The sequence below is a fragment of the Ixodes scapularis genome, unplaced genomic scaffold (genome assembly GCF_016920785.2).
Source record: "Ixodes scapularis isolate PalLabHiFi unplaced genomic scaffold, ASM1692078v2 PGA_scaffold5__190_contigs__length_132052651, whole genome shotgun sequence".
In the NCBI taxonomy this organism is placed as follows: Eukaryota; Metazoa; Arthropoda; class Arachnida; order Ixodida; family Ixodidae; genus Ixodes; species Ixodes scapularis.
The window spans coordinates 12,024,331-12,038,525 of NW_024609880.1; the positions used below are offsets into that span (position 1 = coordinate 12,024,331).

Below are 14,195 nucleotides of genomic sequence, written 5' to 3' on the forward strand. Positions count from 1 at the left end.
AGCTTCGCAACCGAAACACGACGTGCCTCTAGTGACAACCCCCTAAGAAGCCTGAAGCGTCTTCTCCCCCGCCAAGCACTTAGGGAGGCCCATTTGCTGCTGTCCACGAAGGGCGTTCGGCGAAAGACGGGGCTCATTATATGTTTACACCGCAAAAGCTCTCCGCGTTGCGTCACTGAGCACGGTGATACGTCATGTTCAGTGCCACAGCTCAGGCAGTTCTTTTGGATCTAAACATATTACTAGCCCCGTCATTCGCCGAGCGTCCTGTGGATATTGCAGCGATTGGCTGTTCAAGGAGCTTTGCGGGAGAGCAGACGCTCCAGGCTTCTTACAGCTTACAAATGACAGGGTGTCCACTGCAGACATGCTGGCAGCATTATCTACGGGCACGCCTGTATGCTTCGAAGACGTCTGTAGACAGATTTTTTGACCAATGGGAAAGGGTGGTCATACAAGGAAGGCCTCAGACAGTGTGTCTAGGCTGTCTTTTGTACGATGTGTTATCGGTGTAACCGAGGCTTAAACCCCGCAGAGTGTGGCGATAATCTCACGATGTCCATTAAGTCAATAGAATTACGAAATCGGCCGACGGAAGCATCGAAAGAAGCGCAAGCATGTAAATATTCGCAATTCTTAAGCTGTTGGTGACGACACTTTGTGTCCGGAACGAGCGTACGGATTCAAGGTGTCACTAACTCGTATTCATCTGTGTTCCTCAATGACAGAGATGAACATCGTGTCCGGTACGACGGCCAACATTGTGAACCAGACGGTGATGCTTCCTAGGAAGAGCACTGTGTTCAACCTGTCACAGAGCACGGCGCAGATCGGACTGACACCCAACAGCGTCTCCAGCGATGGCGACAGCACGGCGCTCGTCATCGTGTTCACGGAGTTCCCGCGGCTGGACAAGCTCCTCTACGACGACGGGTAAGTCCGAAAGATTCAACCGGTGACGGGGCATGGCGACCGTGCCAACCACGCTCCGTGTCACACTTAAAATATAATTATCTTCCGTATTTGTCTAAAAATCGGGTCGTTATACAGCTGCCACGAGGCAGGGGTATGATATTTGAATTCCATTTGCATCTAATTACATTTAGTGATGGGCGAATCAGCTCGCGATCTTGACTAACAGCGTCCGGCGTGAGCAACGTTGTGTCAGGAGTCACGCTTTTATTTCCCATGTGGATAATGCTATTCGACAGAAATTATGTGGCATTTTAATGCCTGGCAGGAGCACAGCGCCTCTTACACGTGGTAAGATTTAACTTGCGTCACGCGGTAATAATAGACGACCGCACTAACTAACTGAATATATTCAACTGCTCTTTCTTGGTAAAGTATGTAGCTACAAAGTGTCTCTGAAATACAGACGCAATGCGATGTTATGTATAATGAAACAATGCTTTAAGCGCTATTTATAAAATACACATATAAAATGGATAAATTTGAGCAAGAGTTCATATTACTGCGTCGAAGTGTCTGAATTATAAAGAGTCACTCGGTAACGCGTCGCGTCGCTAGCCTCTTCCACGTTAATGGAACTATATGCCTCGAGCTGCAATCTCAAGGCGCTCAGCTGGAACTCTTTTGCTATATATATCTCCCGATGAAGCAGTAAATCATAGTACATCGGCAGTAATCAAGCGACCGCGGTTAGTCACACTCGAACAAAGCGTTTTCCCGATTAAGGCTTCAGGCCGTAGGAACACAAATATTTGTCAACCCTTGTCATCTCAGTTTTCAACATTGCACTGTTCATACTTTTAAGAATAAACCACATAACTTGATTATCTACGTCAGTCATCCCAAAGTTCTCGAACTGCGAAAAGTAAGCAAATGGAGTGGCGGAACATGTCATTTAGAGCATATAAACTCATAGAGCATGAGGCAAGTCAATGTTTCTTGTGGAATAAGCGAAAAGGTTTGTTTTTTTGTATCTCGGTTCATTGCACATCGGCTCCCAGCTTTTGGAACAGGAGAAGACAGAGTAGAGAAACAACAAAACTGCAAAATTCCCAAAGCGCATTAAAACTTACAAAAAAATGTTTTTTTATGAGACAGCACGCGGAGTAGGTCTGCACCCCTTTCTTTAATCCGCCTATCTCTACTGTTATCTTTATCCGTTGACATCAATACCCAGTTTCACCTCAGGTTCGAAGAAAGCAGTATACAGATGTGTGATCTCTACGTGTCGTCAATGTGCCCACCCTGCATGCTTGCACCTGCATATTTGACTTTACTGGCACCAAGAAACGACGGGGCCTACAATCACTGTAACAGTATACCTTGCTGGGCTGGTTGGTTGAACGACATAATGAGAAACAGCGCAAAAGGGACAGGACACAAAGTAAAAGAAGGACACGGGACATACGCTGACTAACAGCCAAAGGTTTGCTATAACTTCCACGCGCGCACAGTGGCCCGCGCAAGCAAAAGCTCTTCTTTCTCTTTCAGAAGAGATAAATGCTAATAAAGAAGGAAACAGCGGCACTAGAAGGACGTTGCAAAACACGTCATCATAACAAATATTAAAGAAAATATTAAGATTCTGACAGCGGCAAGAGAAAACAATAAGATCATGCGCTGCGTGCACTCCACGTTCGCACCACGTGCACACCGCGTTCAGGACACAAATTAGACCTTTACAGATTTAGTGTACAGTATACTAAGGGCGCTCACAATTGAGAAATGGTAATTGCCTGTTGGTCAGATGCACTGACGTGACAGTAATGCAGTGATCTGGTCCACAGGCAAGTATACGCGCCGCTTCCATGATCTCTCTCTCCAACTTGCCCCTCATGCGTCCCACCACCTTTGTGTTGTCCAACGCAGGAGAACACCCACAATTCCTGCAGTGTATAGGTAGATGGGAACCGTGACCACTGCCGAGCGAAGCCGCGTGCTCACGCAGCCTATCGTTCAAACAGCGACCAGTCTGTCCCAAGTAGACCCTACCACAGCTGAGAGGGATCTAGTAAACGACTTCCATAACAAAGCACAAACTGCTTGGCATGCCTCGTATACAGGGGCCGTTCCTAGGTTTGGTCCCGCTTGACATTGTGCAGAGTTTAGATAGTTTGCAGGGGGCCGTGAAGAGAACGTCAACGTTGAATTTTGCTCCTTCACGTTTCAGATTGTGAAAGATCCTGTGAACGTAGGGTAGCTACCCTACGTTCATAGGATCTGTGACCGTAGGGAAGTGCTGCCCTACGCTCACAGGATCTCTCACAATCAGAAACGTGTAGGAGCAAAATTCAACGTTGACATTGTCTTCACGGCCCCCTGCGAACTATCTAAACTCTGCGCAATGTCAAGCGGGACCAAACGAAAGAAAGTGGTTGTCCTGTGCTTGTTCTTCTTCTGTTTTATTCTTTCAATTTTATGTCTTCGGTTGTTAGTCGGCGTATGTCCTGTGTCCTTCTTCTACTTTGTGTCCTGTCCCTTTTAGGCTGTTTGTCATTCTGCCTACAATTAGTCTTTAGAGCGCAGCTCTTATGCGCCCGTTTCCGGCATGAGCGGCGTCGGCGTAACCACGCGGTGCATTATCGGTAAATTTCCCCGCTAAATGTAGCGGAAACATTTTTTCCGCTAAATTTAGCGGAAAATTTTTTTCTAAATGGGAGGCGAGCAGGAGAGGAGGAAGGGCATAGTCTCCTCTCCGTACCTTCCCCTCCTCCTCCTCAAGAGCTGCGTTCTAATTCGGCGTTACAGGGAGTTGTAAACGGCTTTCATTTTTCTTTTTTTAAGTTCTATAACAAATGTATTTCTTCCACCCAGAGACGAGCAAGACATAGAACAGCTAAAGAAGGAACTCAACTCGCCCGTAATCAGCATTCGGATAGGAAGTGAATCCGAAGGACTCCAACTGAGCAGAAATGTCGAGATTACGCTGCCGATGCTGAAGTCAGAGGCTGAAAATCCAATCTGCGTGTTCTGGGACACGCTCCTCAAGTGAGTTTCTCATTGGTGAATACCATTTGAGTTTTTGTGTTTGTTTTCATGTAGAGTGTCTTTGCGCAATGTACGTAGTGCACCGTCTGCCTACGTGATCTTAAGTTGTATAATTTCAAGGGAGGAGCGAGCTTGTCAAAGCAGACCTTTCCTGGTTTTGTTTCGCGATCACATCTATGGTTTTGATGGGAAATAAATGTATTATATTTCCTCCTTTCAAGAATTACCAGAGAGTTCCTGTATGAAACTTCTTCAGGATAATGCATTTTTTTTTTGTGCTGCATACCATCTGCGATAATAAATAAAGCAGCATATTTGATCGAGATCATGAAAAATACTTACATGAGTCAATAGACGAGAGCAAGGTAAAACTAAAAGACAAACAACAGCTTGATTTCATGAAAAAGTACTAAGGCGAACACCGACAGAATAAGACACAGTTGGGACGATGGATGACATACACTTTGTTTAATGTTTCTTAATCTTGTGAAGAAAAGAAGCAAAAATAGCATTCTTGTCCAGCTGGATTGTGCCTTTGCATTAGTTGCATTATTATCATGAAAATAGCATGTCTTTGAAATGAACAACGATGCAAATTTGGATTATCAGTTTGTTTGTCAAGGTAGCAAGCAAATTGCGTATTCTTGTCTCTCTCATCTTCGAACCCTGAGCAGCAATCGTGAGCGATTAAATTTTGTTGTTCGTAGTTAGTGCTTATATTTCTGAAAGCGTAGCAGAAGTTCCAGACCAACACCATAGACAGGTTATGGCCGTAAAGGCCAAACCGCAGGAAATTGGGTGACCTGACTAGTTAGGAAAGGACCTGAAGTGTCGCAGGGAGCTGACAAGGGGAGTGCGTTCGTTCCATCACAACGAACCAGCTAATTGTCCACAGCAGACGTACGCATGCACATTTTTTAGGCGGTGACTGTCTGCCTTTCTCCTTGTATTCATGCGCCCGGCAACCTGTGACTTATGCTTTCTTTCTCTCGTGAATAACCTATTGCGTGGGAAGTGTTTCCAGGGCGATGACGAGGTTATTATCGGGGTAAAGCAGTTCCTCGTGATCAAAAATGAGAATTTCTGCAATGATTGTATCTTCCAGCACATCAATTGGTGGAGTGAGCTTTGTCGCCTTATCAGGTACAATTGTAGAAATGAACTGAGCTCGGCACCAATGCTCTTGATCACTGCTCTGTTGCTTCATCTAATAATAGTACAAACTTTATGAGCGCCCCTCGCAGGTTGGTATCGTGTATTATTGAACGCCGGGACCACTTCTTATCAGCGTTTTTAAAAAGGGAATTACTTGTGATACGCCTAATATTAGAACAGAATAAAATGACCGGTTATTTTAGAGCAAGCAATTAAAAATGCTAATGACGAGGAGCATTCACGGTAGACGCCATGTGTACAACGTCACCTTTTGTGCAACAGATTCACAGTGTAATGCAAACAGAACATATTCGAATGCTGAAAACGCATGAATCCAGGGTTGTTTGTATTAAATATATAACAATATTTATTCTTAAAACCGGAAGCTACTGAAATCACTAGTACTTTTCCGGCAACAGTTTATCCGTTCACGCATCCTTAGAGTAACAAAAATGCATTTGTAACGAGGCTGCGAGACTAATAACTATGTTACACAGAAAGATAAATACAATTTTCCAGCGAGGAAAAATCTTTCGCAATGTGATTCGTGAAAAAAAAAAAAGTTACATATCCTCTAAAAATTACATACGGTACCGAATGACTTCACGGGAACTTATTGGCAGTGCTCTCGGCTGAGTAATCTGAATTTCACTTTCCTATCAAAAGGACAATAGTGCAATTGCAACAATAAGAAACGCGAACGCAATATTATTACTTATATGTCCTACTACTTATGTATTTATTTTAGGCATCCAAATGTAAATGTTTAACCGAGTTTCAAAGAAGTTGTCTGCAACTTAAAAATGTAAGAAGAAATAAGGTTTTCGTGAAATTCGCTATTTGATGCTTGAGGTTCTGACGACAGCCCTGATGCAAAGACGCCACTGAGTTCTGGTGATATATGCAATTAAAAAAAAAACAGCTGTAATGAAATCAACTAATGTCATTCCCAGTAAAAATATCGTACTATTATATTTAAATAGTATTGCACATGTAGTCAAAGATTAAATCAGGTTTTCCTTTTCCATTTACTACGGAAATAGTTTATTTAAGTTAATTAGCCTACTATTCATCATAGCTTTTAATAATTTAACGATTTTAGGTTGTGTAACTCATTATTATTATTTTGTCCGTATATAGTCAAAGTTGTGTTCGCTGGAAATTACATTATTTTATCTCTACGCGTTCTACTGGAGATTCAGTAATCAGGACTCATATAGATTGCATACAAGCCATAAAGGGGCAATTGCAGTAAAATGGTGAACTGTACGACGTACAAAAGGTCAAGGAGAGAGAAAAGGAACATGCACGACAGAAAAGCGCGTTCTCGGAACTGAATTTGTATACGAACGGAAGAGGAGAACGAACTAAAATGCATGCTGTGCCAGGGCATGACATACTCTATACAACACCATGTAATTAATATGTTTTTCCCTATGGTCCTATCTATAGTCCCTTGCAACCTAAGAACGAAGGGCGAGGGTAAGACGGGACGGGGAGGAGGAAGCAGGCGGAACGCTAAAGAGAGAATGAGGTTTCCCCCTCTCTTCTCCAGCGTTCCGTCTGCTTCCTCCTCCCCGGCCCAGCTTACCCTCGCCCTTCGTTCTTAGGTTGCAACGGACTATAGAGCCAGGACATGAGTCACGCTTATTCGCGACTCCAGCGACCTATAGAAGACGCCACTATCGGGCAAATATGGCGGTCGAATCCAGGTCGTGCCGTGCCATGTGCCAGCTCAACGCACAACGCTGCGGCACAAGCAAGCAGGCATTCGACTCAAAATGGCTTGCCTCGCGTTTTATCTTCCATGTTTCGAACGTGCGGTGATGTGTTGGGGTAAGCGAACTTCCAGAGACTGAACTTTCTTCGAGGAAACGAGGAAGGGACTGCCCACTGTCGTGTTACGGTGCTGATGAACGTTGATCAACGCAGAATGTCTGGCTCGCGCGGTTACATAGGTCGCGTGCAGAGCAACCTAGGTCACAAGGCGACACTACAGTTACGACACAGTCACCGGTAGAACTGTTCTGTCGCGCAAACCACCGACAACATGGAAACACGGAGGCCACAAGAGACGAGCAGAAATGGCAAAAGGACCTGTTCCGGCCAGTTCAGTGTTTTTCCGCTAGGTGTCATTCGTTTTGCTGGAGTCGAGAATAGCGGCGTTACACGGGCACCCGTAACCGCAGTTAACTCACCTTAACCTGCTGTGACGCGTCACCACAGTTACCTTACTATACTCTCGGACAGCTATTTAAAAAGAAGTGAAGAGTGCGCGTGGTCAGCTTTGATAGGTGCTCAAGATGCTCAAGCGTACGTGGGCCCATAGCTTTGACTGCATAGCCGGATAATGTTGTCTGCAAGTATTGTGTGTAACTGTGGCTTAGCCTAACTGCACTTAAGTGTGCCCATGTAACAAGAGTAATAGATTAGCGCTGCTCTGTTCTCCGATCTGCTAGTGTGAGGCTCCAGCCTGGTGCTTAGAGCAGAGCAGACACAACTGTTGATCATCACAATTAACAAATGAGACTTCCACAGATTTGAATACAGTGTTATGAAGCTCAATTTACATCGTTTGGCTCTCTTGCGACTGTTTAAACTATTTACGAAGGACGTAAAAGCGTTTCCTACGATTCCTGATAGATCTTCAGACAACTGATTATTAGTGTTTTAAGCACCAAGACGACTGAGGTGTCCTTACTGTAAAGCGTAGCTTATTAATGGCTCTAGTCCTAGCTAAAGCAAGATTTCTGGTCGAAGCAGTGTCACTGATGGGTGTTTAATGCTGCGGTTCCCCACTCTAATAATACAATCCGTTTCCGAAATTTCGCAAGTGGTCCTGTCTCGACACTGTCCAATTATTGTTGTACCATTGCGAACTGTAGAACACGAGCAGGTGTTACAATGACTGCCCGCCGTAGGTTTCAGTGAACGATCATGCTCGAGAAGACGGTCATTCAGGACACGGCCTGTTTGGCCCGAATAGCTTGTACCACACGTTAGTGGGGTTTCGCACACAACGCCAGCTGAACACAACAGATAGGGGTGGAAATGGTGTTTCGGCCACGTGGCTTTTTTGAGGTCTTCCGCTATCGAGCGAACCTTGGAGCCGATTTTCGCCATTTTATTGGGAGCCGAAAACAACATGGGCACATCGTACCGTTTGGCGATTTTTTTTATTATGCGATGGTTTTTGCATATATAAAACAATTGCCATTCGTCTCTGGCGATCTTTAGGCTTTCTTTGCTGACTCCATTTGATCTCACGCACTATGGCACCCACCACCTCGTTCGAAACCTAGGGATGACCAGAAGCGAATGGAGGTTGATTTACATATGCACAAAACATTATAAAATTTAACAAGAGTAGCTGAAAGGTACAATGTTCCCATGGTGTTTTCGGCTCCCAAAAGGTTCCCGTAAATTTGCTCCAAGGTTCGCTCCATAGCGAGAGACCTTAAAAAAATTATGTGCCAGAAGCGCCACAGACACCTCTACGTGTCGTGTTCAACTGGCGTTTTGTACGAAATCCCCATAGCGCGTGGTAGGAGCTAGAGCCATTAAATGAGCTGCGCTTAGGGTATCGACACTCTGTTCTTTGAGATTGTTGTGGGCGCCGCCATCTTGAATCTTGTGTGTACAGCAGACGCAACTGCCGATCGTCGTGCTTCAAAAGTGCGACTTCCTCAGCAATATATTTGCTGTTAGGAAGCTCATCTAATATTGCTTTGCTCTGTTGCGAACTGTTTGAACATTTATGGAGGGCGGAAAAACGTTTTCTGTGATTTCAGATAAAGCTTCAGATAACTTGCAGCCATGATATTAAGCCAGAAAATGGGGAAGTGTCGTTAATTAAAAGCTTAGCTAATGTAGAGGCACTAGTAGAAGCTATTTGGGTAGAACAGGCTGGATTCTGAATGACCTCCTTCTCGATCTTGATCGTTCACTAAAATCTACGGTGGGCGGGCGTCTCCCCGTAAGTTGCTTTACCTGCACGTGTTCTCCAATCTTTAACGGCACAGCAATAATTGGACATTATTCAGACAAGACGACTCGCAAAATCTTGAAAGCGGATTGTAATATTAGTTTGGGAGACCGCTGCATTAGCCACGCATTGGTGACACTGCTTCAATTGGAAACATTGTTTTTATATATGACGATGGGGAAAGACAAATTAGTTAGATGGTGTTGTGTGGTGTATGTCGATCAAGCTCCGGCACAGAGTGACTTTCAGTACATTTTATCTACTGTTTGTGTATAAATTAATTTCCGAGTCAGCGCTTGTGTGTCGTGCATCGTTTTTTTCTCTGTTCCTGTCTTTCTGTGCTCTATACTGCTCACCGTATCATTACTATAATTCGCCCAGCTTGCCACACTTCTGCAATGGCACTTATGTGGATTTCCAAATATACTAATTATATCTCGATTGTATCTCGGTTCAAAGGTAAGACGCAAAAGCGACACTCAAAATTGTTACGGCCGAAGGAAGAATATCTAGGTATCACTGCCCTTCCTCAAGGGTGGCGCTGCACTTTCTTTGGATATCGTAAGCGACCCTGTGAACATAACGACAAGCAATGACCTCGTCGAATGTCGCGGTATGAGTATTGATACTTAAGTTACTGCACCGAGATTTACTGACCCAGAACATATTCTAAGAATAAACATTTTGTAAGGTGTGACCAAAACCCTGCCGACGTTAATAATCTCTGGAAAAAGGCGAGGTAGGGGTACATTTGAAAAGCACAAATCTCTAAACACAACTAGATGACAGGTGCGTGCTGAAAAACCCCACTGGTCCTGGTATCGATCCAGGGACCTCTCCATTTCCAGTGAAGCACTCTACCAACTGAGCCAACCAGGAGTAGAGCAAGCGGGTTTTATCAGCTGCCACCAGTCTAACGCCAACGAGGGTGAACGGGTCGCCTTTTAGTGTTGTGATTTAATGCAATGAATGCAAAGGTGCAGGTGAGCTGGACAGAATAAACGTTAATAACCCTTGGGAAAGGGAAAGAAAGGGAACAAGGGGACAAACACAAATCTCGACACATAACCAGATGACTGGTGCACGCTGAGAAAATCCACCCAGTCCCGATGACAAACCAGGGACCGATTTGTCATAGGTTCGAAAGAAGGACTAGGCGGATTTTTCTCTGTGCGCACCAGTAATCTAGACGTAGTTGTGTTTGGAGATTTGTGTTTCTCCCCTGTTTCAGGGTTTCAGGGTTTATTATCGTTTATTCTGTCCAGTTCGCTAGCACCTTTCCATTAATTACACTACAATCACTGCCACAAATTTGTTTTAGGATGACATGCGTTTCGCAATACTTACTGGACGCGTTCGAAACGCAGTGAGTGGAGTCCAGAGGGCTGCGAGGTGGGATCTCGGAATGGCACGCACGTGATCTGCCTGTGTCGACATCTCTCAAACTTCGGAGTTCTCATGGACTTGAACGGAGTCCTCGACGAAGCGCTGACAGGCACGTCCCTCAAGATCATCACCCTGGTCGGCTGCAGCGTGTCGGTCATCTGCCTGGCCATCTGCATTGCGGTCTTCGGATGCTTCAGGTAAATACTTTAATACACTGTGGAGCTATAGGTAGTAAATGAGTCGCGCTTTGCCTATGAATCGTTTTTCTTGGAATTTGTGCTTCTTGGGATGACCCAGCGTCGCGCACCACGGTGTAGGATATTGAATCATCACAGAAGGAATTTTCTCAAACTAGGCAGTATGCGTTGCTTATAGACTTTTGACGAATAAGAAAAGCACGACACTCACCTGCCACGAAGTTCTCCGCCTGAGGGGGAGGCGTGTGGAAAGAAAGAAACCGCCATTCATGGCAAGATATATTTGTGGGAGAGGCTTGTAGTCTCTTCTTAACACGCTACAGAGAATATTTATATTATTTCGCGGCTTTTGGACCGCCTCAAGGGCTGGTCGAATTTATTGTAAAACAAGCCATAGCTATGGCTGGGTCGACGCAATAATCGTTGACTCTCGCAGAAAGCATTCTGCTGAATAAGGTAAAACCGACAAGAACATGGTTCTGATTACCGTGATTACGCGATCACCAATGAAACGTAATCTTACGTAGGCGGAATTGGGATATGCCATAAGATGCACGGCTCCCGTGATATCTTAATGCTATATATGGGAATTTTGTTTAGTTGTGGCGATTATTGCTGACATTATTCTTCACAATAAATTGACGTTTATTGTTTTCTTCGATAAGGTTTTATCGACGTAACCTTGGCGTGGGTGCGCCTGCAATATATAAAATTGGTGAACAAGTGATTGTATTACGCGAACAAATTACACAGATGTCAGGGGACGCGAATTACCGATTCTAAAGAAATACGCTTGTTTATTTATTGTGTAGTAGTATTTCATAATTTAAGATATTATCACTAATACGGCACGTGTCTACACGTATTTAAATCCTAATTGCGCTTAAATATATGTCAGGGATAAGATCAATATTAACGTCAAAGGCTCTATTGATTTTTTTTTAATATTTTATCGAGTATTCTAAAGTTATAAATGATATATTTTTAGTAATTTTTGAATAGGCATCGGTGGGAAGACCACACATACTAAACATAACCATGTGTTGCTTTCCATTCTCAAACATCTACGCTGCCTTGATTACTTTACAAAGTATCATTTATTGCCGTCCTGCTCAATCAATGTCATAAAACACCAAAATAACCTGTTAACTACTGTGGAGATGGATGTTTCATTGATCGCTGTATTCTGCTTCATGAGTTTTGTTAATGGGTTAAAGCAATAAGGGGGAAGTGGGGGGATTGATTGGTGGACATTCAATAATTCGTTTTCCGAAACTATTCCTTGAAAAAAAAATACAAGCTATAGTACAGCGTAGCCTTGTATAGTATGATATAGTATAGTAAAATACGTTGAAGAAAAAGTGGTAATAAAATGTTCAGATACTGAAATCAACAAGAAATATAGAGCTAGCAGTGAAGCTAAATTCTTGCACTCAAATAAGTCTAATGGCGAGTTTGCCCCTTTCGCAGTGGTGTAACAAAACTGTCTTCCAACATCAGCAAAGATGGGCTATTTGAGTTGATGTCATTAGCTTTAACAGATCTATATCCATTGCAAATCTTTATTGAGACTACTATAGCAACGGCTCTCACTCGCGGCTGCTTTTCCCAACTCTCCACTCATGCCAAATGTAACCGCTACAAAGCAAGTTGTCGCGTTTAGGGACGTTTTTTTTTTATCCGACAGCGCACGTTTTTTTAATACCTTAAGGGTCGTTAAATAAGCACTGGTCGCTTCTCCCATTTTCTAGGTCGCTGCGAAATACCCGAACGTCCATTCATCTGAACCTGTGCATCAGCCTCTTCATAGCCGAAATCGTCCTGATGCTCGGTTTGGACCAGACGCAGGACAAGGTAGACATCACGGAAGTCTGCAAAGACTTCTGTTTTGTATTGTGCACTTTGCTCGTGCTCTGCGAATTTGGCGGTGTGACCCTGCCAGGGACCAAGTTTCTTGAGCGGCGCGCCTTGTCCGAGAAGGAGAAGTGCCAATAAAGGACTCTGAAGAAAGTCTCGTCTCTTCTCTCACTCAGACCCTGTGCTCCGTGGTGGCCGGTCTGCTCCACTATTTCTTTCTGGCTGCGTTCTCGTGGATGCTTCTGGAGGGCTTTCACATCACTTTCCTCCTGGTCACTGTTTTCAACACGTGGAGGAAGCGATACCTTCGCTACTACGTTTTCGGATACGGCAAGTGACCTTCGTGCAGTAGACTAAGATTCTGGAGAAGCACTTCATGTGAAAACACATGCTGTGAGATTGGATCGTCATGCTAGCTACCTATAAGAGTAGTTCTGCGCTTTGTAAGGTGTTATTTATGTGTTCATGAATACCTTGCAGAGCTCCGGACAAGTGATTGTGCAATAAACGACTAAATATTTCAGTTACAGGCATAAAGGAACACACATTCAAGAGAAACAAAGGACCACGTCAATATGGGTAAAAAAACTTAACTATCCGCTGCCACTTGATTTTTAAGTACCAGGAGTGGCTTACGAATTTATAACAGTTCCTTTGTAATTATCAATATAGATGTACACCGTGCGCTGTACACACTTTATTGAACCAATCAATTCCTCTTGTGATTACCACAAAATAATTTGAAAAGAAGGGGCTGAATAGGTAGACGGTTTCTAGTTAGAAGGTGTTCAAATTTTGTAGACAGACAAACATAAATATGGTAGTGCTACGTTTCTAATCTCTGGAACACGCTGACGAATATTGTAAAACAGTTTTAGACGTAATATTTTTCACCTTCAATTTCAGAAAGTTTCGCTCGCTCTCGTACTTCAAATACACTGGCGTTAAAAATATATATGAACATAGATAATGTTATTAATCTTTATTAGACTCCTTCCAATTCTTCTTTAAGCTAACAATGCCACGGGGACAACACGATTGCAGCCCATTCTAGTTTGAGACGTAATATAATTATGCATGAAATCTGTTTTACGCTTCCTCTGTAGAAAACTCGGCGTACTGCTTGCCATAAATATATTTTAATTCATCCGAGTGATCCCTTTTAAATTGATGGTTTTATGAAGACCCAGATATTTATAATATGTGATGTCCGTGTCACTGGCCCTGCGAATGGAAAGGGCACCGATGTAAAACGCAACTGAAAAATTGCCCTCTCTTATTCAAGTTCTCCACCGTCGCTTGCACTTTATATATTTAGAACGTTGAACCAAATAGCCTACCTTAATAATATGAAACGAGCTAAGTTCATAAGAATGAATCACCCGTCTCCGTGTCGATATTTTTTTTCCTATTTTAAATCGATATAAGTTGGGAACACAGAAAAATTAAACTCCAAAATTTCGGCAAAATTAAATTAAAGAACAAACACCCTTTCAAGTTTAAGCAATATAAGCCTTGAAAACACCAAATGCTATCAGTAGGTGATTTTAGAGCGATAAATGATTGTCGACATACGATAAATTACAGTAAAAACATATATATTTATTATTTATTTATTTATTTATTTCAGAAAAAAGGATAGCAGAAGGAACATA

The 14,195-nt window shown here is 43.4% G+C and overlaps 1 protein-coding gene across 1 annotated transcript in view; it reads left to right on the forward strand.

The window, feature by feature from the left end:
• LOC8030827 (adhesion G protein-coupled receptor L2) overlaps positions 1 to 12,678 on the forward strand; it is a 122,890-nt gene extending 110,212 nt beyond the window's left edge. Inside the window, exons 8-11 of the mRNA XM_040215187.1 lie at positions 729 to 933; positions 3,787 to 3,960; positions 10,468 to 10,683; positions 12,435 to 12,678. Coding sequence (XP_040071121.1) covers positions 729 to 933; positions 3,787 to 3,960; positions 10,468 to 10,683; positions 12,435 to 12,678 — 839 coding nt within the window. The remainder of the gene's footprint in view (positions 1 to 728; positions 934 to 3,786; positions 3,961 to 10,467; positions 10,684 to 12,434) is intronic.
• Positions 12,679 to 14,195: the final 1,517 nt, after the last annotated feature.